Here is a 24,442-nt window from a genome sequence, read left to right as displayed (position 1 = left end):
GATCCGGCATTGGACCCTATCAGGCTGCTTCCCGACCCGGCAAAGCCGGTGGCGGGGGTGACCGGGGGCAGAGCCGGCAGCGGGAGTGGCGCTGGGAGATGATCTCATCTCCGCACCGCCTCTCCCTATGTAGTGAACAGGTCCTGGGTCGATGCCCGTTCACGCTGCCACTGACCCGGTATTCCACCCGGGAATAACACTTCTTTATTCCCGGGTTGAATTACCGGGTCAGACAACCTGGGATTTCGACTATGGCCCTTTCACACCGCACACCAGGTCGATACGGGTTATTTGTGCGGTGTGAAAGGGGTATTATTATAACAGAATTTTTTTTTACAATTAATTGCCTTACACAGAAGTACACCAATCTGCACATTTTTCTTCCTCACCTTGGTGATTGAGCCCTAGCAGAGTTGGGTCGGCTGCTACCAAAATCCTTGCCGCCGTACAAGTGCCACACCACAGAGATCTCTCTAAGAACTATGCGCGTCTCTGGTACAGGGAATTTAGCTGGAGGCTTCAGCAAGTCAGTACTTCCTAGTGGACGAGAAAAGTGTCCGTCCTTCACAAATATGGGGCAGTCCACTAGTTTTCTAACCACAGGCTCTCCATCTTTAGGCTACGGAAGGAAATATTGCAAAACATTAACTGTGTGCTTTATACACCAAGATACACAGCATGCAGACAATTAATTACATTTCTGAGTGTTTAATGCAAGCTGTGCTAGTAATACTCACTGGCACACCAATACCAGGGGCATCAAGGATACAGAAATCATCCGTGTCTGTCAGCTCGCTGTCACCACTCGTGTCTGAGCCTCCGAGGATCTCTTGTGATACCCGAGAATCAGGAGGTGGAGGAGATAGAGGATTGGTCTCACATCTGTTCCCTGAGGAAGCTTCTTCAGGGAAGAGGTAAACAGACACAGGGGAATTCTGCCGGAAAAGGGGGTCTCCTTAAAAAAAAGAAAAAAATTTGTGTGGTGGTATAAGTGTGAAAGTCAGTACTATGACACGGACACAACAAGGTCACTTCATCCTGCTACACACCTGATTCTGAATGTTCTCTGCTGCTCCTGCCTGTGTCTATTAGAGCATCAGTCAAGTCTCCCTGGTTAATTTGGGCGGTCTCTGCAGGCAAACACGAAGGGAGTGAGGATGGACCTTCTGGAGGCTGCAAATAAACAACATATAATTATTAGAATTAGCCTGTTTTGTGTGTTGGGACTGATGAAATAAAGTCTGTTTATATGTGTGGCTCATTCTCATTTTATTTTCCTTAACATGCTCAATTGAAGACTCAATAGCGTCCCGTCAGGCTAGCTCTATTAATAAAGATATACTCATCAACTAAGATATAGTCCATGCTGACAAAATACTTACCATCACTAATATCACTAATGATATCTATAGCAACACTGACCAGATTTTCCTTCACTCCTGCGGAACTGCTAAGCACATTAACTACTGGTCTGAAGTGACCCTGCTGGATACCCTCTGGTTCTCAGGCCAATAGTACCTGTAGTCACATGGGCTTTTATGGGGTAATGTAGTTGGCAGCCCAGCGGTCAGGGTGTCGACAGCCGGAATCCAGATTGTTAGTATGGGGGGGGGGGGGGGGGGGGGTAGGTAGAGGGGGTGGAGTATTGGTGCTAGGCTGGGGAGGAGGAGGGGAGAGTTAGTCAGCAGGAGGAGAGGGTTAGGCAGCAGAAAGGGAGGGTTAGGATTAATTTTGTTGCGGGCACCTGTCGAAATTTTGGCAGTCGGGAAGCAGGTGACTGTATACTAAGCGTTGGCATCCTCACTGCCTATATTGCCGTAATCAACCCTCTATAGGTATGGGTAGTCCTTTGGGTAATCAGACAGAGTTATAGTCCTCTTCATTCTTCAGTTTATTAACACGTGGGGATAAAATATTATAAAATCATGTTGGCGGAGATCCAGCCATCGCTATATCTGTTTAGGAGGCAGGTATGGTCTAAAAGAAAGCTGCTAAGAACAATATAAACAAATCTTGGCCCTAGAAGTTAACTGGTCCAGGGCCATAGTAGATGTTTGGCTAAAGTATTTATACAAAATAAAAGGCAATATTACCAGGGGGATGCGTTTAATTTGCCGGCTGTCAGGATCCCGTCACCGCAATCCCGCCAGCTGGAAATGCCGCTAGCTGGAATCCCGGGGCTCCAGGGCTATTTCCACTCGTGGGTGTACACGACACCCATAGAGTGGGAATAGATCCTGTGGCCAGCGCAGCGAGCCACAGATCCCGCAGCGTGGAGAACGCAGCGATCTGACAGCGTGGCGAGTACAGCAAGCCAGCAAGGGGACTCTTAGTGCTCGCCCTGCTGCCAGCATTCTGATGGGCAGGATGCTGCTTTCGGCATATTGACAGCCAGCATCCCGCCCGCCGGTAAAACATACTGAATCCCACCAGGGAACACTGCACCCAGGTTCCAAATGAAATCAAAATAAAAATGTAAAAATGAAAGGACTGGGATTTAGCTGCAGGCAACGGGAAGTTAGTTACAGGGGAGGATGGCGGGTGATTCGGAGTTACAGTATACATGTATATGCTTGGGGCAAATGAAATTGAGCAACAGCACTGTTCAGAAGGGAAGCTCAAGACTTGCACACAACAGAAAATATACAATTAACGTTTTGGAAGACCAAAAAATAGTTTGGGGACCAAAATGTAAACCTGCCTGGGAGACCACCCAAACTAAACATGAAAGCTTATCAAAATATACACCATTTTTTAAAATAGGGTTTCAAAGCTACAGCGGTGAATAATGTTTTTTTTAAGCATTTGGTGCTTAACTCAGAACATTGAAGGATAAAACAGTGCAAAGGGGGGTACACACGGAGCGATGTTCAGCTAATTTCTAAGCAATCTGACTAGACTGCTTAGAAATTAGCTGAATATCACTCCGTGTGTAGGGGTGCCGGCGACAGCGATGCTGGACTGGCTGTCTGGCCTGGCCTGCATGCAGGCACAATCTAGCAGGTCGCCCATTTCACCGCTGGGTGAAATGAGCGCCCCCCCGTGTCCGTCCACCCCTCACTCAGCACATTGCGCTGTGCTGAGCGGGAGGAGAGATGTGTGCTGAGCGGTCTGTGCTAGACCGCTTAGCACACATCCCTGGGGAAATCTCCCCGTCAGTACGGCCCTTTAGTTGTGGCTCCTGATTAGACAAAATCTTTTTAGGAGGATACAATACGTAACTGAAATGATGGATACAGCCCTACTGATGTCAGTAGACACTGCTACTTGTTCAAGCTGTATACTACTCCACTCATAATCCAGTTAAGTACACAATACTTCTGCCAGACTGATTTAACTCAATGGATTCTATTCAAAAGGGTGGAACTCACAACCCAGGAATGTGAAAATAAATACAAAATTCCAACTGCTTTGGGGCTTACACATCTGGAGAGAGTATATACGAACACAATGTACTGTATACATTTTATGTATGGCTCTAGAACAGGTACAAAATATGTAAGAGAACATGTCTGTTACGGTTTGTTTTCTTGAAAATTAAAATAAACAACTGGACCATATATCTTTAAATAACTGCCCTTTATAAACACTTGGACTATAAGCGTAAAATTTGAAAAATGCTCAAATGTCTTTCAGCTCATTAATTCTCTGCGAATCCTTCAGCACAGAACTGCGACAAGAGGCGATCACACATGGAACAGTAAACAGTCTTCACACTCACAACTAGCCAGAAACACTGGTACAATGGGACAGAGGTGAAATATACACTGAATAAAGTAATAGGTATGCTACTTTGGTGAAGGCATTAGTGGAAAGGCTTCTCATTTATGGCTTAATGTATCATTTTACTCTCCATGCATGGTTCTTAAACTACATGGCAGCGATACAGTAGCAATCCATTTGTCATTCTGCACATACCTACCCAATGTGTGCCTTAAACCTGGCCCTGACCAGCCTTGGTCCAAAGCATAAAGCTCCATCTAAGACTACTTGTGCACAGCTTTTCAGTTATCCCTGTACTGCACAGGCGTCCCAACCATGTACAGTCGCTGGGATTAGTAGCAGCCATCTTATTGGTAGCAATCATCTGAGCCCACCTGAGGTAGACTCAACATAAGGTCCATACACACTTGACGATGCACACATCGTTAACGACCGTCGTTAACGACTTCCCTTGAACTTCCCTTGAACAGCTGAGCAAACGACATGAGCATACACACTACCAACGACCAAAGACGAAAGACCAAAGACCAAAGACCAAAGACCATAGACCATTCATCGTTGAAGCATCCAAGCTGAACAGTTTATTAAAATAATGAGCTGGGAACAGGGATGGTGAACAGTGGCTTGGTCGTTGGTCTTTCACACCATACACATTCAACGACGTCTCTGGTCGGTAACGACCATAGTGGAAATTGAGCATACATGCTCCACAGATAAGCGAGGGTCGTTAACGTCCCGCGGGGCCGCGCATCGGTGGTCGTCGGATGCATACACACTTGACGATATAATGAGCGACGTCGTTGATGAGGGCTGAAATGAATGACGTCGTTCATTTTATCGTCAAGTGTGTATGGGCCTTTACACCCAGCATATAATAGATCCCAACTGTAGCACAATGTGTAGCACAATGTAAAGTGCTGGTGTTATATAAATACATGGTAATAAATATTGTACTGAGTGTAGCAAATCTAGGTTTACATTATCATAGTACAGATTTAGCATGATACAAATGAAATACTGACAGCCGGCATACAGTCTGCCGGTATATCATTCAGGATCCTCCAGTTCAAGTGCTGTAAATTATAGTAATGCAAAATCTAAAAATGCTAGCTCATTTACACTCCTGTGATGTATGAACAAAAAGGACAATAATTAAAGAAATCACAATGTAGACTATGGGGGTGGGGGAGATTCAATTAGTCGCTGTAAAATTGATCCCCCAGGGACTATCCAATTAGCCCTGAGAGCCGGCACTCATTGAGGATTTATTTTCACCTGCCCAAGGCAGCCCCCCCAAAAAAATTCCCTGATATCAGCTCAAGTTTCGTGGCCACGATCACAAAAATATATAGGTCCATGAACTTAATCAAGGATCCTATGTGTATTCGTCCGAAAATGTAAAACTTTTTGGGTGCAAAAAACAGGGTTTAATTGAATTGCAAAAAATCAGGGGGGACGGGGGGGGGGACACAGGAAAAAGTCCCGTTACCTGTGCACTAAAAATTTCCGGGGCTGACTGAATTTAACCCTTTATGTGAGGCCTACAAGTACTTTCCTCACCAGGTGTGTTGAAGTGGTGAAGGTGCAGGAGCTACAGAAATCAGACCTGCTGAATGAAGGAAAAGTGCATAAAAGCACATAAGTATACAGCAGGATTATATTAATTGAAATGGAGTCTTGCAATTGCCAACTGCTCCCTTGCCACAAATACGCATTACACAAGTGCTTAGAGTGCCTGTAATACAGAATTCGTATATACTGTATAAAAGTAGTTACTCACGGAAACGGGCCCTTTTTCCAAATGTTACAATAGTACGTGATGAATGAAACAATTACAGACTGAGGGGTCTATGTACTAAACCTTGGAGAGTGATAAAGTGGATGGAGATAAAGTACCAGCCAATCAATCAGCTCCTGTCATTTTTCACAGCATGTAACAAAATAAAATTTCAGGGCTGATTGAATTCTCCCCTTAGTTTACATGGCAAAAGGGATATGGGTCAGGTTTTATAGAAGGTGTATAAAATATAATATACAGGTGTAAATACACAAAATTATATAAAAAAAATGAAATCAATAATATATATAACTTCAACTATGGTTATTTAAATATAGAACACTTCCTTTCCTTCCTACTATTCATTTTTTTTTACAGACACTGGCAATGTCTATCATTTATCAGCCTTCTTTATTATTATTTATTTACTACCAGTTATTGCACATTGCACCACCTTTCTTCACAGTCACTGCAAAACAGTTCGAGCAATTCCACTTCCAGCTTCTCTAGGAAATTCTACCAATGGTAAATGATGGTTACAATAACTCTAGGGCACATTACCTGAGGTTACAACATGCACCTGGGTCCAGTAAGAGGGAAGTGTTAATAGGAGTTACATGCATTGAGGTAGGATGCTCAGAGAAGCCTAGTGTAGGAACTTTAGGCCTGGGCAGAACCAAAATGGTTACAGATGGCATCCACGAATGGAAAGGTTGTCTTCAATTGTAAGTACTTAAGACATAGTATATGTGATTCCGGAAAATGAGGGACTCAAACCTCTACTACTACCTGTGACTTAAACATCACCTGAGCCATCAGCAGGATGAGGAGACTATGGTGTTTAAGTCTGGGTTTCTGCCACAAAGCAGAACGAGCAGCAAGTGCGGGTATTAGCAGAGGTGGAAATAGCACTTGGTCAGGAGACAGCACTGAATACCTGTAGTTGACCAGCGCTGTGGAGCACACACGGAGTAGTGATATGCTTATGCTCTATATTTTTAAACATTGCTACGAATGCAATTTGCCTAGAGGTTCAAATATTTGTTTTATAGTAATTTCAACTTTTAAACACTATGAAGTGATCCCTTCTATTTCCAATCTTTTAGATATGTATCTACACAAGATGAGGATAGCACCAATAATAATGTAATAATATACAGTTACCCCAATAAATTCAGATATTAATTATATCAACAAATTAACAAAAAAAAGTGACAGTAACAGCACTCCCCTGTCTAATTGTCTGTCAGCTAAATATAATTTAATTAGCAGTGGTGATCTGCAGAAACAAAAATGTATACAAAGTATATGAATAAAAAGTGCATGACAGTGCTTAGCAGTGTGCAGAAGGTAATAAAAAACAGTATAAGTACAAAAGCACATAAAGTGCAATGCTCAATGGCATGCGTAAAAAATAGGATTTTAATTTATTGGGGGAATCTAGTATGATAGGGTATAGACGGGGTCCAAAGGAGCGGGTGCACTTTAAAATGTCTTCACTGGGTGTGCTGGCTCCTCCCCTCTATGCCCCCTCCCACAGGCAGTTATCGGTAAATTTGTGCCCGAAGGAGAATGGACATACTTGAGAAAAGGAACATAACAACGAGTGGTGAGATTCACACACCAGCACACCAATAACATAAAACAACCAGGTTGGTAACAAAACAGCAACAGCTGAACAGGTAACCATAAAACGGACAACCTGCAAAAAAGTCAATGCACGGAGGAGGGCGTCCAATATCCCTTATGGACTACGAGAAAAGGATTTACCAGTTGGTAATTAAAATCCTATTTTCTCTAGCATCCATAAGATGTATTGGGGGAATCTAGTTTGATGGGGACGTCCCAAAGCTTCCAGAACGTGCGGGAAAGTGCGGAGATGTCTGCAGCACCGCCTGCCCAAACTGGGAATCGTCGTTGGCCAGGGTATCAAACCTGCAGAACTTCACAAAGGTGTTCTTTCCCGATCAGGTAGCAGCTCGGCAGAGTTGCAAGGCCGAGACTCCACGGGCAGCTGCCGATTAAGACCACACCGATTTGGTAGAGTGGGCTTTCAGAGACTGTGAAACAGGTAAGGCTGCCGACACATAGGCCTGTTGAATAGTAATCCTAAAACAATGAGCAATAGACTACTTTGAAGCAGGGCAAGCCTTTTTCTGTGCATCCTATAGCACGAACAAGGAATCAGTCTTTCTGATCCGAGCTGTTCTCTTGACATAGATCTTCAAGGCTCGCACAGCACCCAATGCCTCCAGAGGAGCAGAAGTGCCAGAACTTGATGGAACCACAATAGGTTGATTCAAGTGGAACGCAGAGACGACCTTCGGCAGGAACTGCTGCCTAGTCCTGAGCGCCGCTCTGTCCTCATAAAGGTAAGGGCTTTTACAAGATAAGGCCCCCAATTCTAAGACACACCGAGCAGAAGCCAGGGCCAATAACATCACTGTCTTCCACGTGAGGTACTTGTCTTCTACAGTCATCAGAGGTTCAAACCAGGAGGACTGTAGAAATTCCAACACTACATTCAAATCCCAGGGTGCCATGGGCGGCACAAAAGGAGGTTGAATGTGAAGCACCCCTTGCAAGAAGGTCTGAACGTCTGGCAAAACTTCCAATTTCTTCTGGAAGAAAATTGAGAGAGCTGAAATCTGGACCTTAATGGCACCCAGACGTAAGCCCTTATCCACACCAGCCTGCAGGAAATGGAGGAAACGTCCCAAGTGGAACTCCACAGGCGGATACGTGCGGTTCTCGCACCAAGAGACATATCTCCTCCAGATATGATGATAGTGTTTTGACGTCACAGGTTTCCTGGCCTGAACCATGGTAGCCCACAATAACCTTTTTGGAAAGGCCCTTGTGAGCTAGGATGTTCCGCTCAACCTCCATGCCATCAAACAAAGCCGCCGTAAGTCCAAGTAGACGAACAAACCTTGTTGAAGATCTCTTCTCAGTGTCAGAGGCCAAGGGTCTTCGACGGACATGTCCAGAAGATCCGCTTACCACGCCCTCCAAGGCCAATCTGGGGCAATCAGAATTGACACCTTGATTCCTGATTCGCTTGAGCACCCTTGGGAGCAATGGAATCGGAGGAAAAAGGTAGACCAACAACAGTGCATCTACTGCCCTCACCTGAGAGTCCCTGGTTCGTGAGCAATACTAAGGAAGCTTTCTGTTGAGACGAGAAGCCATCATGTCTATTTGTGGGCAGCCCCACCGGTCGATGATCTGCTGAATCCCCCACTCTCCCGAGTGGAGATAGTGACGACTCAGGAAGTCCGCTTCCCAGTTGTCCACTCCCGGAATGAAGATTGCGGACAGTGCTCTTGCATTTCTTTCTGCCCAGAGGAGTATCCTTTACACCTCTCGCATGCAGGCCCTGCTTTTTGTCCCTCTTTGTCAATTGATGTACGCTACTGCCGTGGCGTTGTCCGACTGTCCCTGGAGCATGTGATCCCTGAGCAGAGGGCAGGCCTGAATCAGAGCATTGTAGATCGGCCAAAGTTCCAGAATGTTGATCGGAAGGAGGGCTTCGTGGGCTGACCACCTGCCCTGGAACTGAGCCTCCTGGGTGACAGTTCCCCATCCTCTCAGATTCGCATCAGCCGTGAGGAGGATCCAATCCTGAATCCCAAAACGTCGGCCTTCCAGTACATTGGAGGACTGCAGCCACCACAGGAGGGAAATCCTGGCCTGAGGTGACAGCCGGTGCATCTGAAGATGTGATCTGGACCGCTTGCTCAGGAGATCTAATTGAAATGTTCTGGCATGGAACCTTCCATACTGGATCGCCTTGTACGAGGCAACCATTTTCCCCAACAATCTTATGCAAAGATGGGTGGATATTCGAGTAGGCCGGAGAATCATACGAACCATCTCCATTTCGCATTTTCCTCTGGGAGGAACACTTTCTGGGCCACAGTATCTAGCAACATTCCCAGGAACAGGAGCCGTTGAGTTGGCTCCAGGTGGGACTTCTGTAAATTGAGGATCTACTCATGGTGCGACAGAAGTTGAATAGTGCGATCTATATGGAGCAATAAAAGCTCTCTGGATCTCGCTTTTATCAAGAGATCCTCCAGATAAGGGACAATAATGACCCCCTGGACCCGGAGTTGGAACATCATCTCCGCCATCACCTTTGTGAACACCCTCGGAACTGTGGACAAGCCGAAGGGTAGCACCTGGAACTGGTAGTAATCGTTCAGTAGGGCAAACCTCAGGTAAGCCTGATGAGGTGGCCAAATCGGGATATGGAGATAGGCATCCTTGATATCCAGGGAGACCATGAATTCTTGTTCTTCCAGATCCGCAATCACTGCTCGCAAGGATTCCATCTTGAATCTGAAAATCTTTAGGTAAGAGTTCAAGAATTTCAGATTCAAAATGGGTCTTACCAAACTGTCCGGTTTTGGTACCACGAACAGGTTGGAGTAGTAACCCTTTCCCTGTTGTTGTAGTGGCACTGGAACAATGACTTGGGACTGGACCAACTTTAGGATGGCCTGTTACAGCGTAACACGCGTATACTTCAAAGCTGGCAAGCTTGATTTGAAAAATCGTTGGGTAGGAGCACCGTCAAACTCCAGCTTGTAGCTATGAGAAATTAGTTCCTTTACCCAGCTATCCTGGCATGAACTTTCTCAGATGCGGCTGAAGTGACACAGCCAAACTCCCACCTCGAGATCCCCTCAGGGTGGGTGGGCACTGTCATGCTGAGGCCTTACTGGAAGCTGAACTGGGGCTCTCCTGAGAACCTGCAAGTGCTGGTTTTCTAGTCTTACCTCTGGTGCCTCTAGCCGCATTGGAGGCACCTCTGGCCTTAGATCGAAATCTGTTAGACCAAAAGGACCGAGTAGACGGCCCCCGGGTAGGAACGTCTAGCTGGCGGGGCCCCAGAGGGGAGAAACGTGGATTTCCCTGCAGTAACTTTAGAAATCCATGTATCCAATTCCACCCCGAAGTGCCATTCCCCTGAAAAGGGAAGAGGTTCCATACTGCGCTTGGACTCTGCGCCTGCTATCCACTGAAGCAACCACAAAGCCCTGCGCGCTGACACTGCCATAGCAGATTTCCTAGCATTAATATTGTCTATCTTCTTGAGAGAGTCACACAGGACACGTGCAGTGTCCTGAATGTGCTTCAAGAGAGTCACAGTAGTGACCAGGGACATATCCCCCGAGAGGCCCTCCTGAATCTGAGTAGCCTACGTATGAATGGCATGAGTCATCTACCAACCAGCTTTGACCGGCCTTTGTGATATACCCGCTGCAGTGTAGACAGACTTCAGTGTAGGCTCTATTTTTCTATCCCAAGGGTCCTTTATGGTAAAGGAGCCCGGAGCTGGTAATACCGCCTTTTTAGATAGGCGAGATACTGATATGTCAACAGCCGGGGGTTCTTCCCAGATTTTCCTGCCTTCAGGAGCAAATGGGAAAGTATGCAAAAACAGTCTTGACACTTGTTATTTTTATCTGGATTTTTCCATGCTAACTTACATAGGTCATCTAACTCTACAGAATCAGGGAAAGTGACACTGAGCTTGTTCTGTGTGAAGAAAAACGACTGCTGTGCTGCAGCATCCTCTAGAGCAGGCCTGGCCAACCTGTGGCTCTCCAGCTGTTGTGAAACTACATATCCCAGCATGCCCAGCCACAGTTTTAGCATTCCCTAATAGCAAAAGTGTGGCAGGACATGATGGGACTTGTAGTTTCACAACAGCTGGAGAGCCACAGGTTGGCCAGGCCTGCTCTAGAGGGAGTTTTAAAACATCCAATATAGCTAAAATGAGGGGTTCAATATCCTGTGCAGAAGGGGAATCCCCAGTAACAGGATCCAATTACTCCCCCTCCTCCTGTATCTCATCATCAGAGTCTGAGAGTAAGGCAGGTAACCCACATTTAAGTGGTCCTGCGTTAAAAAGAGGGGACTGTGGCACATCTGCCCTTGCAGCTAGGTCTGCAACAGCCTGCTGCAGTTGTTGAGTTTTTTGAGCATTAGCAATGAGTTGAGACGACATATCTGACATCATGGATTTTATGGCACCTAGCCAGAAAGGCTCTTGACCTCACTGTGCTGTGAGGACTGACTACATTGTTCACATGATATGGAACCAGATGTAGAGGGAGAGAATCTGGTGTGACATACACTGCATAATTGGTGTTTTACCATGTTTACCATAAACAACACTTATATACACATACACACAGATAACTAATAATAGCAAGCCTGCCCTTACTGTATGTGAGAGGGAGACAGAGAGAAGGGAACAGCACACCCAAGCTAAACAGCCCAAGTGAGGTTGCAAGCAGTTATATCACAGTGAAACACTGGAGCTTTTGTCCTTTTCAGGACACAGATTGTGTACAATTGTGGCTCTTCCCCTTTGCTACACCCCTGTACCAGATTTCCTGCGTATCCTGAGTGTCTGGAGGAGCTGTGTGTGCCTGCTGCTGCAGCTGTAAGCAAAAAAACGCAGCTGGTCCCGCTCTGAGGAAGCCCCGCCCCCTGTAACGGCGCCAGAGTTTCAGTTATATTTATACTGGCAAAGTCTCCCTAGGAGTGTAAAAACATCACAGCAAGTGCTAGTTTTAACCACATCTGCCAGTGTACACAGGGAGCTATAGCGGGTCCCCCCCATATGCCTCCCCTGCGTTATTGCCACACCATGAACCGGGGGACCACCCTAGCGGGGCCTCCGGTTTGTACTCACCACTGTCGTCACCTTCAGGCTATTGTTAGGGGTGTGCGGCGTGCTGCTATTGTGACCGCTAAGGCGCAGTGCCCTGCTGCACAACAACCTCTCAGGGAAGCGGCTCTGACACCTTACAGAGTCCGGTGACCCCCTCTCCCCCCCCTAACTCCCACGGTGCAGGTATGCTGTTGCGCAAACAGCATACCGAAAATAACAAAGTTTTAAAATAAACTGAAGAAAACTCTCTGGAGCTCCAGAGTGTGCATCCTCTCCTGAGGGCACTATTTTCTAAACTGCCTGTGGGAGGGGGCATAGAGGGGAGGCATGCCGGCATTCTGGCAGATGGCATGCCACTGTCGGTATAGTGACAGCCGGAATCCTGTACGCCGGGATCCCATATCTATCCCTACTCAATATATGAGGGTGATAAGCAAGCTAACAAGACCTTTCATGTGTGTAATGTGCTCTACATTCTAATTTCCTGCCAAGCCAGGGCAGGTAGACCACTACTTCCCCTCCTGGCCATTAAGCTGCACCTTATATCAGCCATAGTGTCCCAACATCAGGTGTAAGATAGCAGGGCTGGTGGACACATGGTCAAACATTGAGGTGCGCAGATTTCTGTGTTGCTAACTCGTTGAAGTGTACAGAGATAATGTCATGTCACGGAAATAGGTTTGGGTTTGGTGCACTGCCTTTGATAATGGCAGGACAGACGTTAAAGATGAGCAGCGATCAGGTCAGCCAAGCCGGTCTAGACCAGGCACTGGGCAGTGCAACAACCTGTTTTCTGTGACATTTTCACTGTACAGCTCGACAAGTTGGCAATGAATTTAATCTGTGTTCCAGTTCAGTATCGGACACAGCTGCAATTATGTGATCTCTGAATTTAATGCGATCTTTTGTGGGTGCATGATGTCAGAAAATTACACTTGTACTGCAGAGGTGCATTTTTTACGTGTCCTAACTTTTTTACTACGCTTCAACAGCAGTATTAAGACAGACAAATCTCACGGGCGACTGAAATTACTATTGTGCACACACACCAGCAAGTATGTCTTGCTTAGTACTGCAAGATGTCACCTTCCATTTATCAGATGTTGTCTGTAAAACGTTAGCCTAGCTGATGGCTAACAATAGATTTTCTGCTGGTCAGTTTTCGTAAGCTTTCCCAGAAGTACAGACAGGAAAAATAACACTTGGAAAAGTGAAAGAATGTTAAATGAAGGCAGGTGTTTGACATACTATTACCATGACATCATCACTAGCCACTAAACTATCTCAATGGAGACTGTATTATAATGACATCACCTCCAGCTAGTAATCATTCCCAGGGGAGAGGTTATTCTTACACATCTTAGATCGTTGATCTGTTAGTATATTCTACTAAGAATTATGGATAGGGGTGTTGCCATGACTTCTCTGAGATTATTACAGTTCACCATTAGAGAGATAAAATTTAGCATGCACTAGTGACAATACTGAGGCATGAGGCACCAAGTGCAAGAGTATACTGAATACTGTTGCCCTACACCGTGAACAGGTAATAAGTATTACTATTATTATCATTTGTTTATTTATCAACAAGATATTAGCCAGCACTATACATTGAGGGAATGACAAACAGCTTACATAGAAGGGCATGAAATAGAAGATGTTAGTCTTGGCCATAACAGCCAATATAAAATGGTTGCATCAGTTGCGAATGACCAGATATACTGCACAAGGAATATACTTTTCTCTATATTTATTACACATATCAGCAGAGGCTCCGAGAAGCGACAGCAACAAAGTACCTGGGGGCAAAGGCCTGCAAAAGAGGCACATCCATAATGGTGGGGTTACATCCCCACTGCAACAGCATAGCATCTAAATCCACAAACTGGCATGATCACATGTCCTACACGACGCAGTCACCCTCCTTTATACCAGCTGCCTGCAAACAGGTAATCATATCTCAGTAAGCACCAGGGGCGGATTGGCCCACCAGGACGGATTCCGATGGCCGGTCCCATACCCCCCTCAGCCAGGCTGGTTTACACTCAGGCTGGGCTGGCTCATACTACTTACAGTACTTGCGGTTCATTGGAATGCAATCCGGAAGTTAGGCTACCGGGCACTTCCAGGTGCCGCTAGCCGTGAAAAGTGGTGAAGCTGGTCTACCAAAGTTAACCAGCCCAGCAGCATCCTCTCTCTGGCCCCGGCCAAAGGTCTCTTCAACGAGCCCGGCCCAGAAGCTGCAGCATAGCGATAGTCGGAGCTGGGTTCACTACACCCGCCGCCACCACAGCTCCTGCACTGTCACTGAACTGGCCAGAGCGGCAACTGAGCACTGAAGGGGACCCGTCAGAGAGTTATTTTTAATTACATTATCATGTTGGTATAAGGGTTAGGGCGTCCCCGGTCACAGTGTATAGTTTGGGGACTGGACAGGAGCAGCATGTATACCTTGTTCTCAGGATGCCAGCTGATCAGGTAGCACTCACAGCCAGCCACTCAATTAGAGATTGACTTTGCATTAGACAATCTCTAATGCAAAGTCCTTCAGCCCTATAGCTGCCCAGTGTCTGTCCATGATGATTGGCCTATTTATGTAATGTGGTGGCAACGTATGTAATGCGGTGGCTATGTATCTAATGTGGTACTATTTGTGTAATGTGGTGCTATTTGTGTAATGAGGTGCTATACATGTAATGTGGTGCTAGTCGTATAATGCGGTGCAATACGTGTAGTGCAGTGCTATACCTGTAATGTTGTGCTATTCGTTTAATGTGGTGCTATTTGTGTAATGCAGTGCTATACGTGTAGTGCGGTGCTCTACATGTAATGGAGCGCTATATGTGTAATGTGGTGCTATTCATGTAATAATGTGGTGGCTATGTATGTAATCAGGGGCGGATTGGACACTGGGACAGATTCCGCTGCGCTGGTCCCGTGTTTGTGTTTCACTACTTGTGTGTGCTCCCCCTCCCTGTACTGTACTGTATGTAGTGTGTGCTCCCCCTCCCTGTACTGTGCTGTATGTAGTGTGTGCCCCCTCCCTGTACTGTGCTGTATGTAGTGTGTGCTCCCTCCCTGTACTGTGCTGTATGTAGTGTGTGCTCCCTCCCTGTACTGTGCTGTATGTAGTGTGTGCTCCCTCCCTGTACTGTACTGTACTGTGCTGTATGTAGTGTGCGCTCCCCCTCCCTGTACTGTGCTGTATGTAGTGCGTGCTTCCCCTCCCTGTACTGTATGTAGTGTGTGCTCCCTCCCTGTACTGTACTGTATGTAGTGTGTGCTCCCTCCCTGTACTGTGCTGTATGTAGTGTGTGCTCCCTTCCCTGTACTGTGCTGTATGTAGTGTGTGCTCCCCCCTCCCTGTATTGTGCTGTATGTAGTGTGTGCTCCCTTCCTGTACTGTACTGTATGTAGTGTGTGCTCCCTCCCTGTACTGTGCTGTATGTAGTGTGTGCTCCCTTCCCTGTACTGTGCTGTATGTAGTGTGTGCTCCCCCTCCCTGTACTGTGCTGTATGTAGTGTGTGCTTCCCCTCCCTGTACTGTGCTGTATGTAGTGTGTGCTCCCTCCCTGTACTGTGCTGTATGTAGTGTGTGCTCCCTCCCTGTACTGTGCTGTATGTAGTGTGTGCTTCCTCCCTGTACTGTGCTGTATGCAGTGTGTGCTCCCTCCCTGTATTGTGCTGTATGTAGTGTGTGCTCCCTCCCTGTACTGTGCTGTATGTAGTGTGTGCTCCCCCTCCCTGTACTGTGCTGTATGTAGTGTGTGCTCCCCCTCCCTGTACTGTGCTGTATGTAGTGTGTGCTCCCTTCCCTGTACTGTGCTGTATGTAGTGTGTGCTCCCCCCTCCCTGTATTGTGCTGTATGTAGTGTGTGCTCCCTTCCTGTACTGTACTGTATGTAGTGTGTGCTCCCTCCCTGTACTGTGCTGTATGTAGTGTGTGCTCCCTTCCCTGTACTGTGCTGTATGTAGTGTGTGCTCCCCCTCCCTGTACTGTGCTGTATGTAGTGTGTGCTCCCCCTCCCTGTACTGTGCTGTATGTAGTGTGTGCTCCCTCCCTGTACTGTGCTGTATGTAGTGTGTGCTCCCTCCCTGTACTGTGCTGTATGTAGTGTGTGCTTCCTCCCTGTACTGTGCTGTATGCAGTGTGTGCTCCCTCCCTGTATTGTGCTGTATGTAGTGTGTGCTCCCTCCCTGTACTGTGCTGTATGTAGTGTGTGCTCCCCCTCCCTGTACTGTGCTGTATGTAGTGTGTGCTCCCCCTCCCTGTTCTGTATGTAGTGTGTGCTCCCTCCCTGTACTATGCTGTATGTAGTGTGTGCTCCCCCTCCCTGTACTGTGCTGTATGTAGTGTGTGCTCCCCCTCCCTGTTCTGTATGTAGTGTGTGCTCCCTCCCTGTACTATGCTGTATGTAGTGTGTGCTCCCTTCCTGTACTGTGCTGTATGTAGTGTGTGCTCCCCCTCCCTGTACTGTGCTGTATGTAGTGTGTGCTCCCCCTCCCTGTACTGTACTGTATGTAGTGTGTGCTCCCTCCCTGTACTGTGCTGTATGTAGTGTGTGCTCCCTTCCTGTACTGTGCTGTATGTAGTGTGTGCTCCCCCTCCCTGTACTGTGCTGTATGTAGTGTGTGCTCCCCCTCGATGTACTTTTACTTTGAAACATATAAGGTTAAAAAAGAGGTTTGTACAATGACAAATTAATAAAATCAGAAGTAGATTAAAGGCATGACAGCAGTGTCAGTAGATACTGAAAGTGGGCATATCAGTCCTTGTATATTCAGAAGTACAGATGTACATCAGGGAAGGGCATTGTAGCAGCATATGCATAAAGCTGCAGGTAAACATTAGCATAACATAAAGCAAAGGAGGCCCCAACTGTGTCTATGTCAGAATCAGGACCTCTGAGGAGTGACCCCGCCCCCTCCACAGACTCCATCCCCAATAGGGCTGCTTCCATAAATTTCCCGGGCTGGTTTTCGATCCCAATCCGCCCCTGGTAAGCACCCATGATTTTACAACATAACTTAAACAGAAAATGGTAATTAGCCATAAGAAGTTTATGTATCAGCATACTGCATACATACAAATGGGTATAAGTAAGTTCTAAAAAAAACAAAAACGTTTGGGAATGTAGTGTTATAAGGTTATGTAAGTTGGGGTGCTATTCATGTGACCGGCGGTCAGGAGACCGACAGTCACATGACCTTCCCCAACATCCCGCCCCCCCCACTATCCCGATGGTCGGCATGCCGACCAACAGGGACTATTACCATTGTCACAGGTCGCCACCAAGCCCGCAAGGGGCTTGCTGCACTTGCCCCCCCTTCCCCGTCGGTATGCTGCCGGGATCCTGGCATCTGTATGCTGATCGGCAGTCAGGAGACCATCGGTCAGCCATACCACACCCCTAAGTTGTAATTACAGGCATCTGTCTCTATTAACAAAAGGGCCTATTGAGTGGGTTACACAGCTGCAGAACGTGTGGTCGCAGTCTCACTTATTTAACATATAAAGAAGATATGCACAAATGTATCATTATGGAGGGGCAGAACGTACAAAAAAACAAGGACGTACAACACAGACAAAATAAACACAGATTTTCAAACAAAGGGAAGTGGGTTCTTTCTCATTAGAGGGTTTACAATCTCGTTCAGTAAATGCCCAGAGGATAAATCACAAATATGACCAACAGTGGGGATATGTTGTTGCATTCTGCAACAAGATTTGGTGTAGTAACAAAGGGCATAATTCAGACCTGATCGCAGCAGCAAAAACTTTTTCTAATGGGCAAAACCATGTGCAGTGCATGTGGGGCAGATATAACATGTGCAGAGAGAGTTACAGTTGGGTGGGGTGTGTTCAAACTGAAATCTGAATTGCAGTGTAAAAATAAAGCAGCAAGTATTTATCCTGCACATAAACAAAATAACCCACCCAAAGCTAACTCTCTCTGTACATGTTACATCTGCCCAACCTGCAGTGCACATGGTTTTGCCCATTAGAGAAAGATTTTGCTGCTGCGATCAGGTCTGAATTAGGCCCAGTTATTTACATTACCTATTATCTACCACATGATCCTACAAAATGTTTTGGCCGGTATACAAATACTGGCGAAAACTCATCGGGTGCGAAAAACAGAAGTTTTTCGCAAATTTTCCTGATGTTTTGACAATATTTTTTTCAGGGCAAATCCTATTAGGACACCCAGAAAAAAATTTTTTTTGGGTGAAAACACACTTAAACCTGTGTATTTCCGCATTGGCAACCTCGAAAAACTGGCGCTTATCTGGGATTTTGTTTCGCCTGCTTGAGGCAGGTGAAGCAAAATCCCCGATAAGCTGTGGCTCACACCAGCTTTTCGGGAACAATAGGATAGCCCCCGGTAATACAATTTCCTGCAGGGTGTGTGTGACTTTATCTGTATTCGGAGCAGAACAGGACTTGTATTGGAAAAAGCTGCAGCTCCTACATTGTAGCACTTTGTGTACAGATTCAGAGACTTAGGGTGGAATGTATTATACCCGCACTTATCATGTGGGTATAACACTTCCAGCTTTGTCTCTTTACCGAGGAGAAGTAGGAAGCAGCAGCGCTGAGATGTATTACCATTTTGGATGCCGAAGTGGGGGAGTGAAAACTCTCCCCTCTGGCGATCGCTGCCTGTGCCCCACAGCGCATCAGCCTAGTACTGATGCGCTGTGTCACTCCCTGGCCAGTTGCTCTACTCTCGCTACTCACACGAGATCTCACATGCAGCCTGGAGCAGGAACCAGCCGCAGCCATGACCAGCGTTGTCCCTAGCTGTGGTATATGGGCAACGACACCTGCAGCTGTCAAAATCGATAGCTGCAGGTGTCGGAACGGTCAGTGTTACTGACCGTTCATACATTGCCCCGCATATTGGCTTACTATCTTTTAGATATAAGCGCCAATATGCTCCCCTGTCATTTTGCATGCACTACATTGTGAATAAGACACATTCTCTGCAACAAAAAAAGCCCAATGCTAGAAGATCCTCACGCGATCTGGCATATTAAGATGGGCTGTTTGACGTGATTGCAGCAAAGATGTATGAGGACATCTGTAGATTTTAAACAGTGTTCTTATTAAGGCCTATAGAATAATCTCATACAAGCCTTTGAAGAGGCACAGTTGTTATTATTATTATTATATGCTGATTGTTTGTAAAATGTACCAATATATTTTTATTGATGTAGCTGTATATTTTTCTCTATGTTATTGCTGGTACTTGATAAATAGAGATTAACCTCCTCCCCTACCCCTAGTAGGGACTACTGCATCTAGGCCTTTACATAGCCCTAACAATTGGGACAGAAAGAGCTGGAGATTATTCTGGAAAAGTAATGAGTCCATAGTAGTACATATGGCATATCAGAATGCAGACTACAGTATATTTCATTTATTATGGGGTCTCAGTAATGTTGTAAGTGTTACCTTACCACCATGTGTTTCCAGATCCTAGGCCCAAACAAGGTTTGTTCATGGTATAATTTACAGACTCTAGATTCATCCTATTAAACGTCAAAGGATAGAATATATACATATAGAGAGGGGATGTGGCCAGCATCCCGCTGCTCTGGATACCGGTGGTCCGACTGACGGCATCCCGAATTTAAGTATTGGGGTGAGGGTTACGGACCGGGGAGGGGGGCTTTAGGGTTATACACCAGAGGAGGGCATAGCCGTAGCCACCACCCAGTGTCCTTAGCCACCACCACCTAGGACTTTAGCACTAGTCACCAGTCCCCGGGATTAGCCCTAGACGCCACCACAGGCAGGTTATGGTTAGAGTAGGGGGGGGCATGGGAGGGGTAAATGAATTACCCCATCCCCTGTCAGCATTCTAACAGTTGGGATGCCGCGGTCAGTCATGTAACAGCCATATCACACCCATAGAGGGTTACCATTGCAACCAATTGTATCTAAATTATACTTTGGTGCAATTGGAATATTTCATTCTAGTAAGAGCTAGACACATATGAAAATTATTTTGAAATTAATTATACAAAACAGTATTTTGCTAATGACCAAGATATACTCTATTTTGGTTTCGGTGCATGCCCTGAGAAATGTAGATTAATTTTTTTTTAAATAATTTAAAGTACTGCCTAAATTCATAATCCAACAACACGCAGGTAAATGGAAACACCTCCCATGTCTTGGTGCACGACTGATAAGGAAAACAATATACTTAGATGTAATGTGCTTTTACAATAGAATCTACTTGTGGATTTCGGCCAGATGACACCAGGAAGGCAGAGGAAGGAAAGTACTTTTCCAAAACATGTCTTGAGACTGACATATTGGCATATTGACAAGAAAAGAAAATTCCAGTATATGTATAGCTCCCTCTTAGTAAACAAACTTCTAAAAGTTAATGAACACAATGTGTTCCTAGAAAGTTTACCATATTTAAAAAATACAATTGATATCATATGAAGACGTTGAATAGGCCCATTGTAGGATTTATAATACCTATTCCACAACTCTTGACAGCTACTAATAAGAACCACTAACCATATTTTGCAAATGAATTTTACACTTTATAATATCTCACTTTCTCCATGAGGGCTAGTGAGGAAAGAAAGGATCTTGGCCACTTTTAAATATGGAGCTTGAACAAGCTCCTTCCTTTCTATATATCCTGACTGCTGCTGCTGCAACAATCATTCAGTTTTGAACTAACATAACCCACACAGACAGAAAACAGTATGAGCGAAAGAGGAGAAAAAAATATAACAACAACAGGTGCACTAGGGAGAACATCCAGTATCCCCCAGGAGGTCAGACAAAGGGGTTTAATACGAGTAAAAAATAGGATTTTGAATACCTACCGGTAAATCCTTTTCTCATAGTCCATAAGGGATATTGGGGACAGAATTAGTATGATGGATATAGACGGGTACAGAGGAGCCAGCGCAATTTCTTCCACTGGGTGTGCTGGCTCCTCCCCCCTATGCCTCCTTCTACAGCTCAGTTATAGGTAAAACAGTGCCTGAAGGAGAATGACATACTTGAGAGAAGGAACATAACAACAACAGGTGAGGTGAGATTTGAACACCAACACACCAATACATAACTTAGCCAGCAAAGTCTCGCAACATTAATAGGAACACGTAACAGAGAACCTGCAGAAACTCACCGCACAGAGGCAGGCACCCAATATCCCTTATGGACTAAGAGAAAAGGATTTACCGGTAGGTATTTAAAATCCTATTTTCTCTAGCATCCATAAGGGATATTGAGGACAAAACTACATGGGGATGTCCAAAAGCTTCCAGAACGTGCGGGAACGTGCGGAGACAACTGCAGCACCGCCTGCCCAAACTGGGTATCCTCTTTGGCCAGGGTATCAAACTTGTAGAACTTCACAAAGGTGTTCGTTCCCGACCAGGTAGCAGCTTGGCATAGTTGCAGGGCCGAGACTCCACGGACAGCCGCCCAGGAAGAATCCACTGATCTAGTAGAGTGGGCCTTCAGAGACTGAGGAACAGGTAAGGCTGCCGACGCATAGGCTTGTTGGATAGCAAGCCTAATCCAATGAGCAATGAACTGCTTTGAAGCATGGCAACCCTTTTTCTGCACATCATACAGCACGAACAAGGAACCAGTCTTTCTGATCCGAGCTGTCCTCTTGACATAGATTATCAAGGCTGGCACTGCATCCAATGCCTCCGGAAGAGCAGAAGTGTCAGGACCGGACGGAATCACAATAGGCTGATTCAAGTGAAACGCGGAGACCATTTTCGGCAGGAACTGCCTTCTAGTCTTGAGCTCTGCTCTCGTAAAAGACAAGGGCCCTCATTCCGAGTTGTTCGCTCGCTAGCTGCTTTTAGCAGCTTTGCACATGCTAAGCCGTCGCCTACTGGGAGTGAATATTAGCTGTGCAGAATTGCGAACGAAAGGTTCGCAGAATTGCGAATAGAATAGCGATTAGAAATTTCTTAGCAGTTTCCGAGTAGCTCGAGACTTACTCTGCCACTGCGAACAGTTCAGTCAGTTTCGTTCCGGGTTTGACGTCACAAAAACACCCAGCGTTCGCCCAGACACTCCCCCGTTTCTCCAGCCACTCCCGCGTTTTTTCCAGAAACGCCAGCGTTTTTTCACACACACCCATTAAACGGTCAGTTTCCGCCCAGAAACACCCACTTCCTGTCAATCACACTCCGATCACCAGAACGATGAAAATTCTTCGTTACGCTGTGAGTAAAATACCAAACTTTTGTGCTAATTTACTTGGCGCAGACGCACTGCGAACATTGCGCATGCGCAGTTTGCGACTTATCGCACCGATGCGAAGAAAAATAACAAGTGAACAACTCGGAATGAGGGCCAAAGTACAGACTTTTGCATGACAAGGCCCCCAATTCTGAGACACGCCTAGCAGAAGCCAGGGCCAGTAACATCACCGTTTTCCACGGGAGGTGCTTATCTTCTACCGTCGTCAGAGGTTCAAACCAGGAGGACTGTAGAAAGTGTAACACTACATCCAGATCCCAAGATGCCGTAGGCGGCACGAAAGGAGGTTGTATGTCAGGCATGTCCAAACTGCGGCCCTCCAGCTGTTGTGAAACTACATATCCCAGCATGCCCTGATACAGTTTTGCTGTCAGAGAATGCTAAAGCTGTGTCAGGGCATGCTGGGATGTGTAGTTTCACAACAGCTGGAGGGACGCAGTTTGGACATGCCTGTTGTATGTGAAGCACCCCTTGCAAGAAGGGCTGAACTTCCGGCATGAGAGCCAACTTCTTCTGAAAGATGATGGAAAGAGCTGAAATCTGGAACTTAATGGATTCCAGACGCAAGCCTTTATCCACTCCAACCTGCAGAAAATGAAGGAATCTTCAGAGGGATAATTGCTTTCCTCGCACCACGAGACGTATCTCCGCCAGATATGATTATAGTGTATTGATGTCACAGGTTTTCTGGCTTGCACCACAGTGGCAATGACCTTTTTGGAAAGCCCTTAGTGAGCTAGGATGTTCCGCTCAACTTCCATGCTGTCAAATAAAACCCGCCGTAAGTCCGGGTAGATGAACGGTTCTTGTTGAAGAAGATCCCTTCTTAGTGGTAGAGGCCAAGCGTCCTCTACGGACAAGTCCAGGAGAGCCATGTACCACGCTCTTCGGGGTCAATACGGGGCAATCAAGATTGCTTCCACTCTTTGATGTCTGATCCCCTTGAGCACCCTTGGGATCCGAGGAATCGGAGGAAACAGGTAGACCAGCTGGTAAGGCCAAGGCGAAGTCAACGCATCCACTGCGCTCGCCTGAGGGTCCCTGGTTTGTGAGCAGTAGCAGCAAAGCTTCTTGTTGAGACGAGAGGCCATCAAGTCGATCTGTGGGCAACCCCACCTGTTGATGATCAGTTGGAACACCTGAGGGTGCAGTCCCCACTCCCCCTGGGTGGAGGTCGTGGCGACTTAGGAAGTCCACCTCCCAGTTGTCCACTCCCGGAATGAAGATTGCGGACAGCGTGCTTGCATGTCTTTCTGCCCAGAGTAGTATTCTTGACACTTCTCGCATGCAGGCCCTGGTTTTTGTCCCTCCTTGTCAATTGATGTACGCCACCGCTGTGGCATTGTCTGACTGCACCTGGATCGCCCGATCCCGTAGTAGATGAGACGCCTGAAGCAGAGCATTGTGGATAGGCCGAAGTTCCAGAATGTTGATTGGAAGTAGGGCCCCTTGGGTGACAGCTCCCCATCCGCTAAGACTCGCATCCGTCGTGAGGAGGATCCAATCCTGAATCCCGAAGCTTCGGCCTTCCAGGAGGTTGGAAGACTGTAGCCACCACAGGAGAGAAATACTGGCCTAGGGTGACAGCTGAATCATCCGGTGCATCTGAAGATGGGAACCAGTCCACTTGTTCAGGATGTCCAATTGGAAGGGTCTGGCATTGAACCTTCCATACTGTATCGCCTCGTAAGAGGCCACCATCTTTCCCAATAATTTTATGCAAAGATGAATGGAGACTCGAGCAAGTCTGAGTACCATGCAAACCATTTCATGGAGTGTTCTCGCTTTTTCCACTGGGAGGAACACTCTCTGTGCTACAGTATCCAGTAGCATTCCCAGAAACAGGAGTCTCTGAGACGGTTCCAGGTGGGACTTCTGCAGAGTAAGGATCCACCCATGGTGAGACAGAAGTTGGATAGTGCGATCTATATGGAGCAAAAGAGACTCCCTGGAACTCGCTTTTATCAGGAGATCATCCAGGTATGGA

At 46.4% G+C, this 24,442-nt stretch overlaps 1 protein-coding gene across 2 annotated transcripts in view; it reads right to left on the bottom strand.

Moving 5' to 3' along the window:
- Window positions 1-24,442, bottom strand: part of ATG2A (autophagy related 2A) — a 336,387-nt gene that overhangs the window by 67,797 nt on the left and 244,148 nt on the right. For both annotated transcript variants that reach the window (XM_063944836.1, XM_063944835.1), the window contains exons 29-31: window positions 1,050-1,173; window positions 738-955; window positions 390-619 (exon numbers count right to left, since the gene is read on the bottom strand). In XM_063944836.1, coding sequence (XP_063800906.1) covers window positions 390-619; window positions 738-955; window positions 1,050-1,173 — 572 coding nt within the window. The remainder of the gene's footprint in view (window positions 1-389; window positions 620-737; window positions 956-1,049; window positions 1,174-24,442) is intronic.

This window comes from Pseudophryne corroboree, chromosome 11, assembly GCF_028390025.1.
Source record: "Pseudophryne corroboree isolate aPseCor3 chromosome 11, aPseCor3.hap2, whole genome shotgun sequence".
Classification (NCBI taxonomy): domain Eukaryota; kingdom Metazoa; phylum Chordata; class Amphibia; order Anura; family Myobatrachidae; genus Pseudophryne; species Pseudophryne corroboree.
The sequence above is the reverse complement of the archived record's forward strand: the minus strand, read 5'-3'. Positions and strand labels throughout refer to the sequence as shown.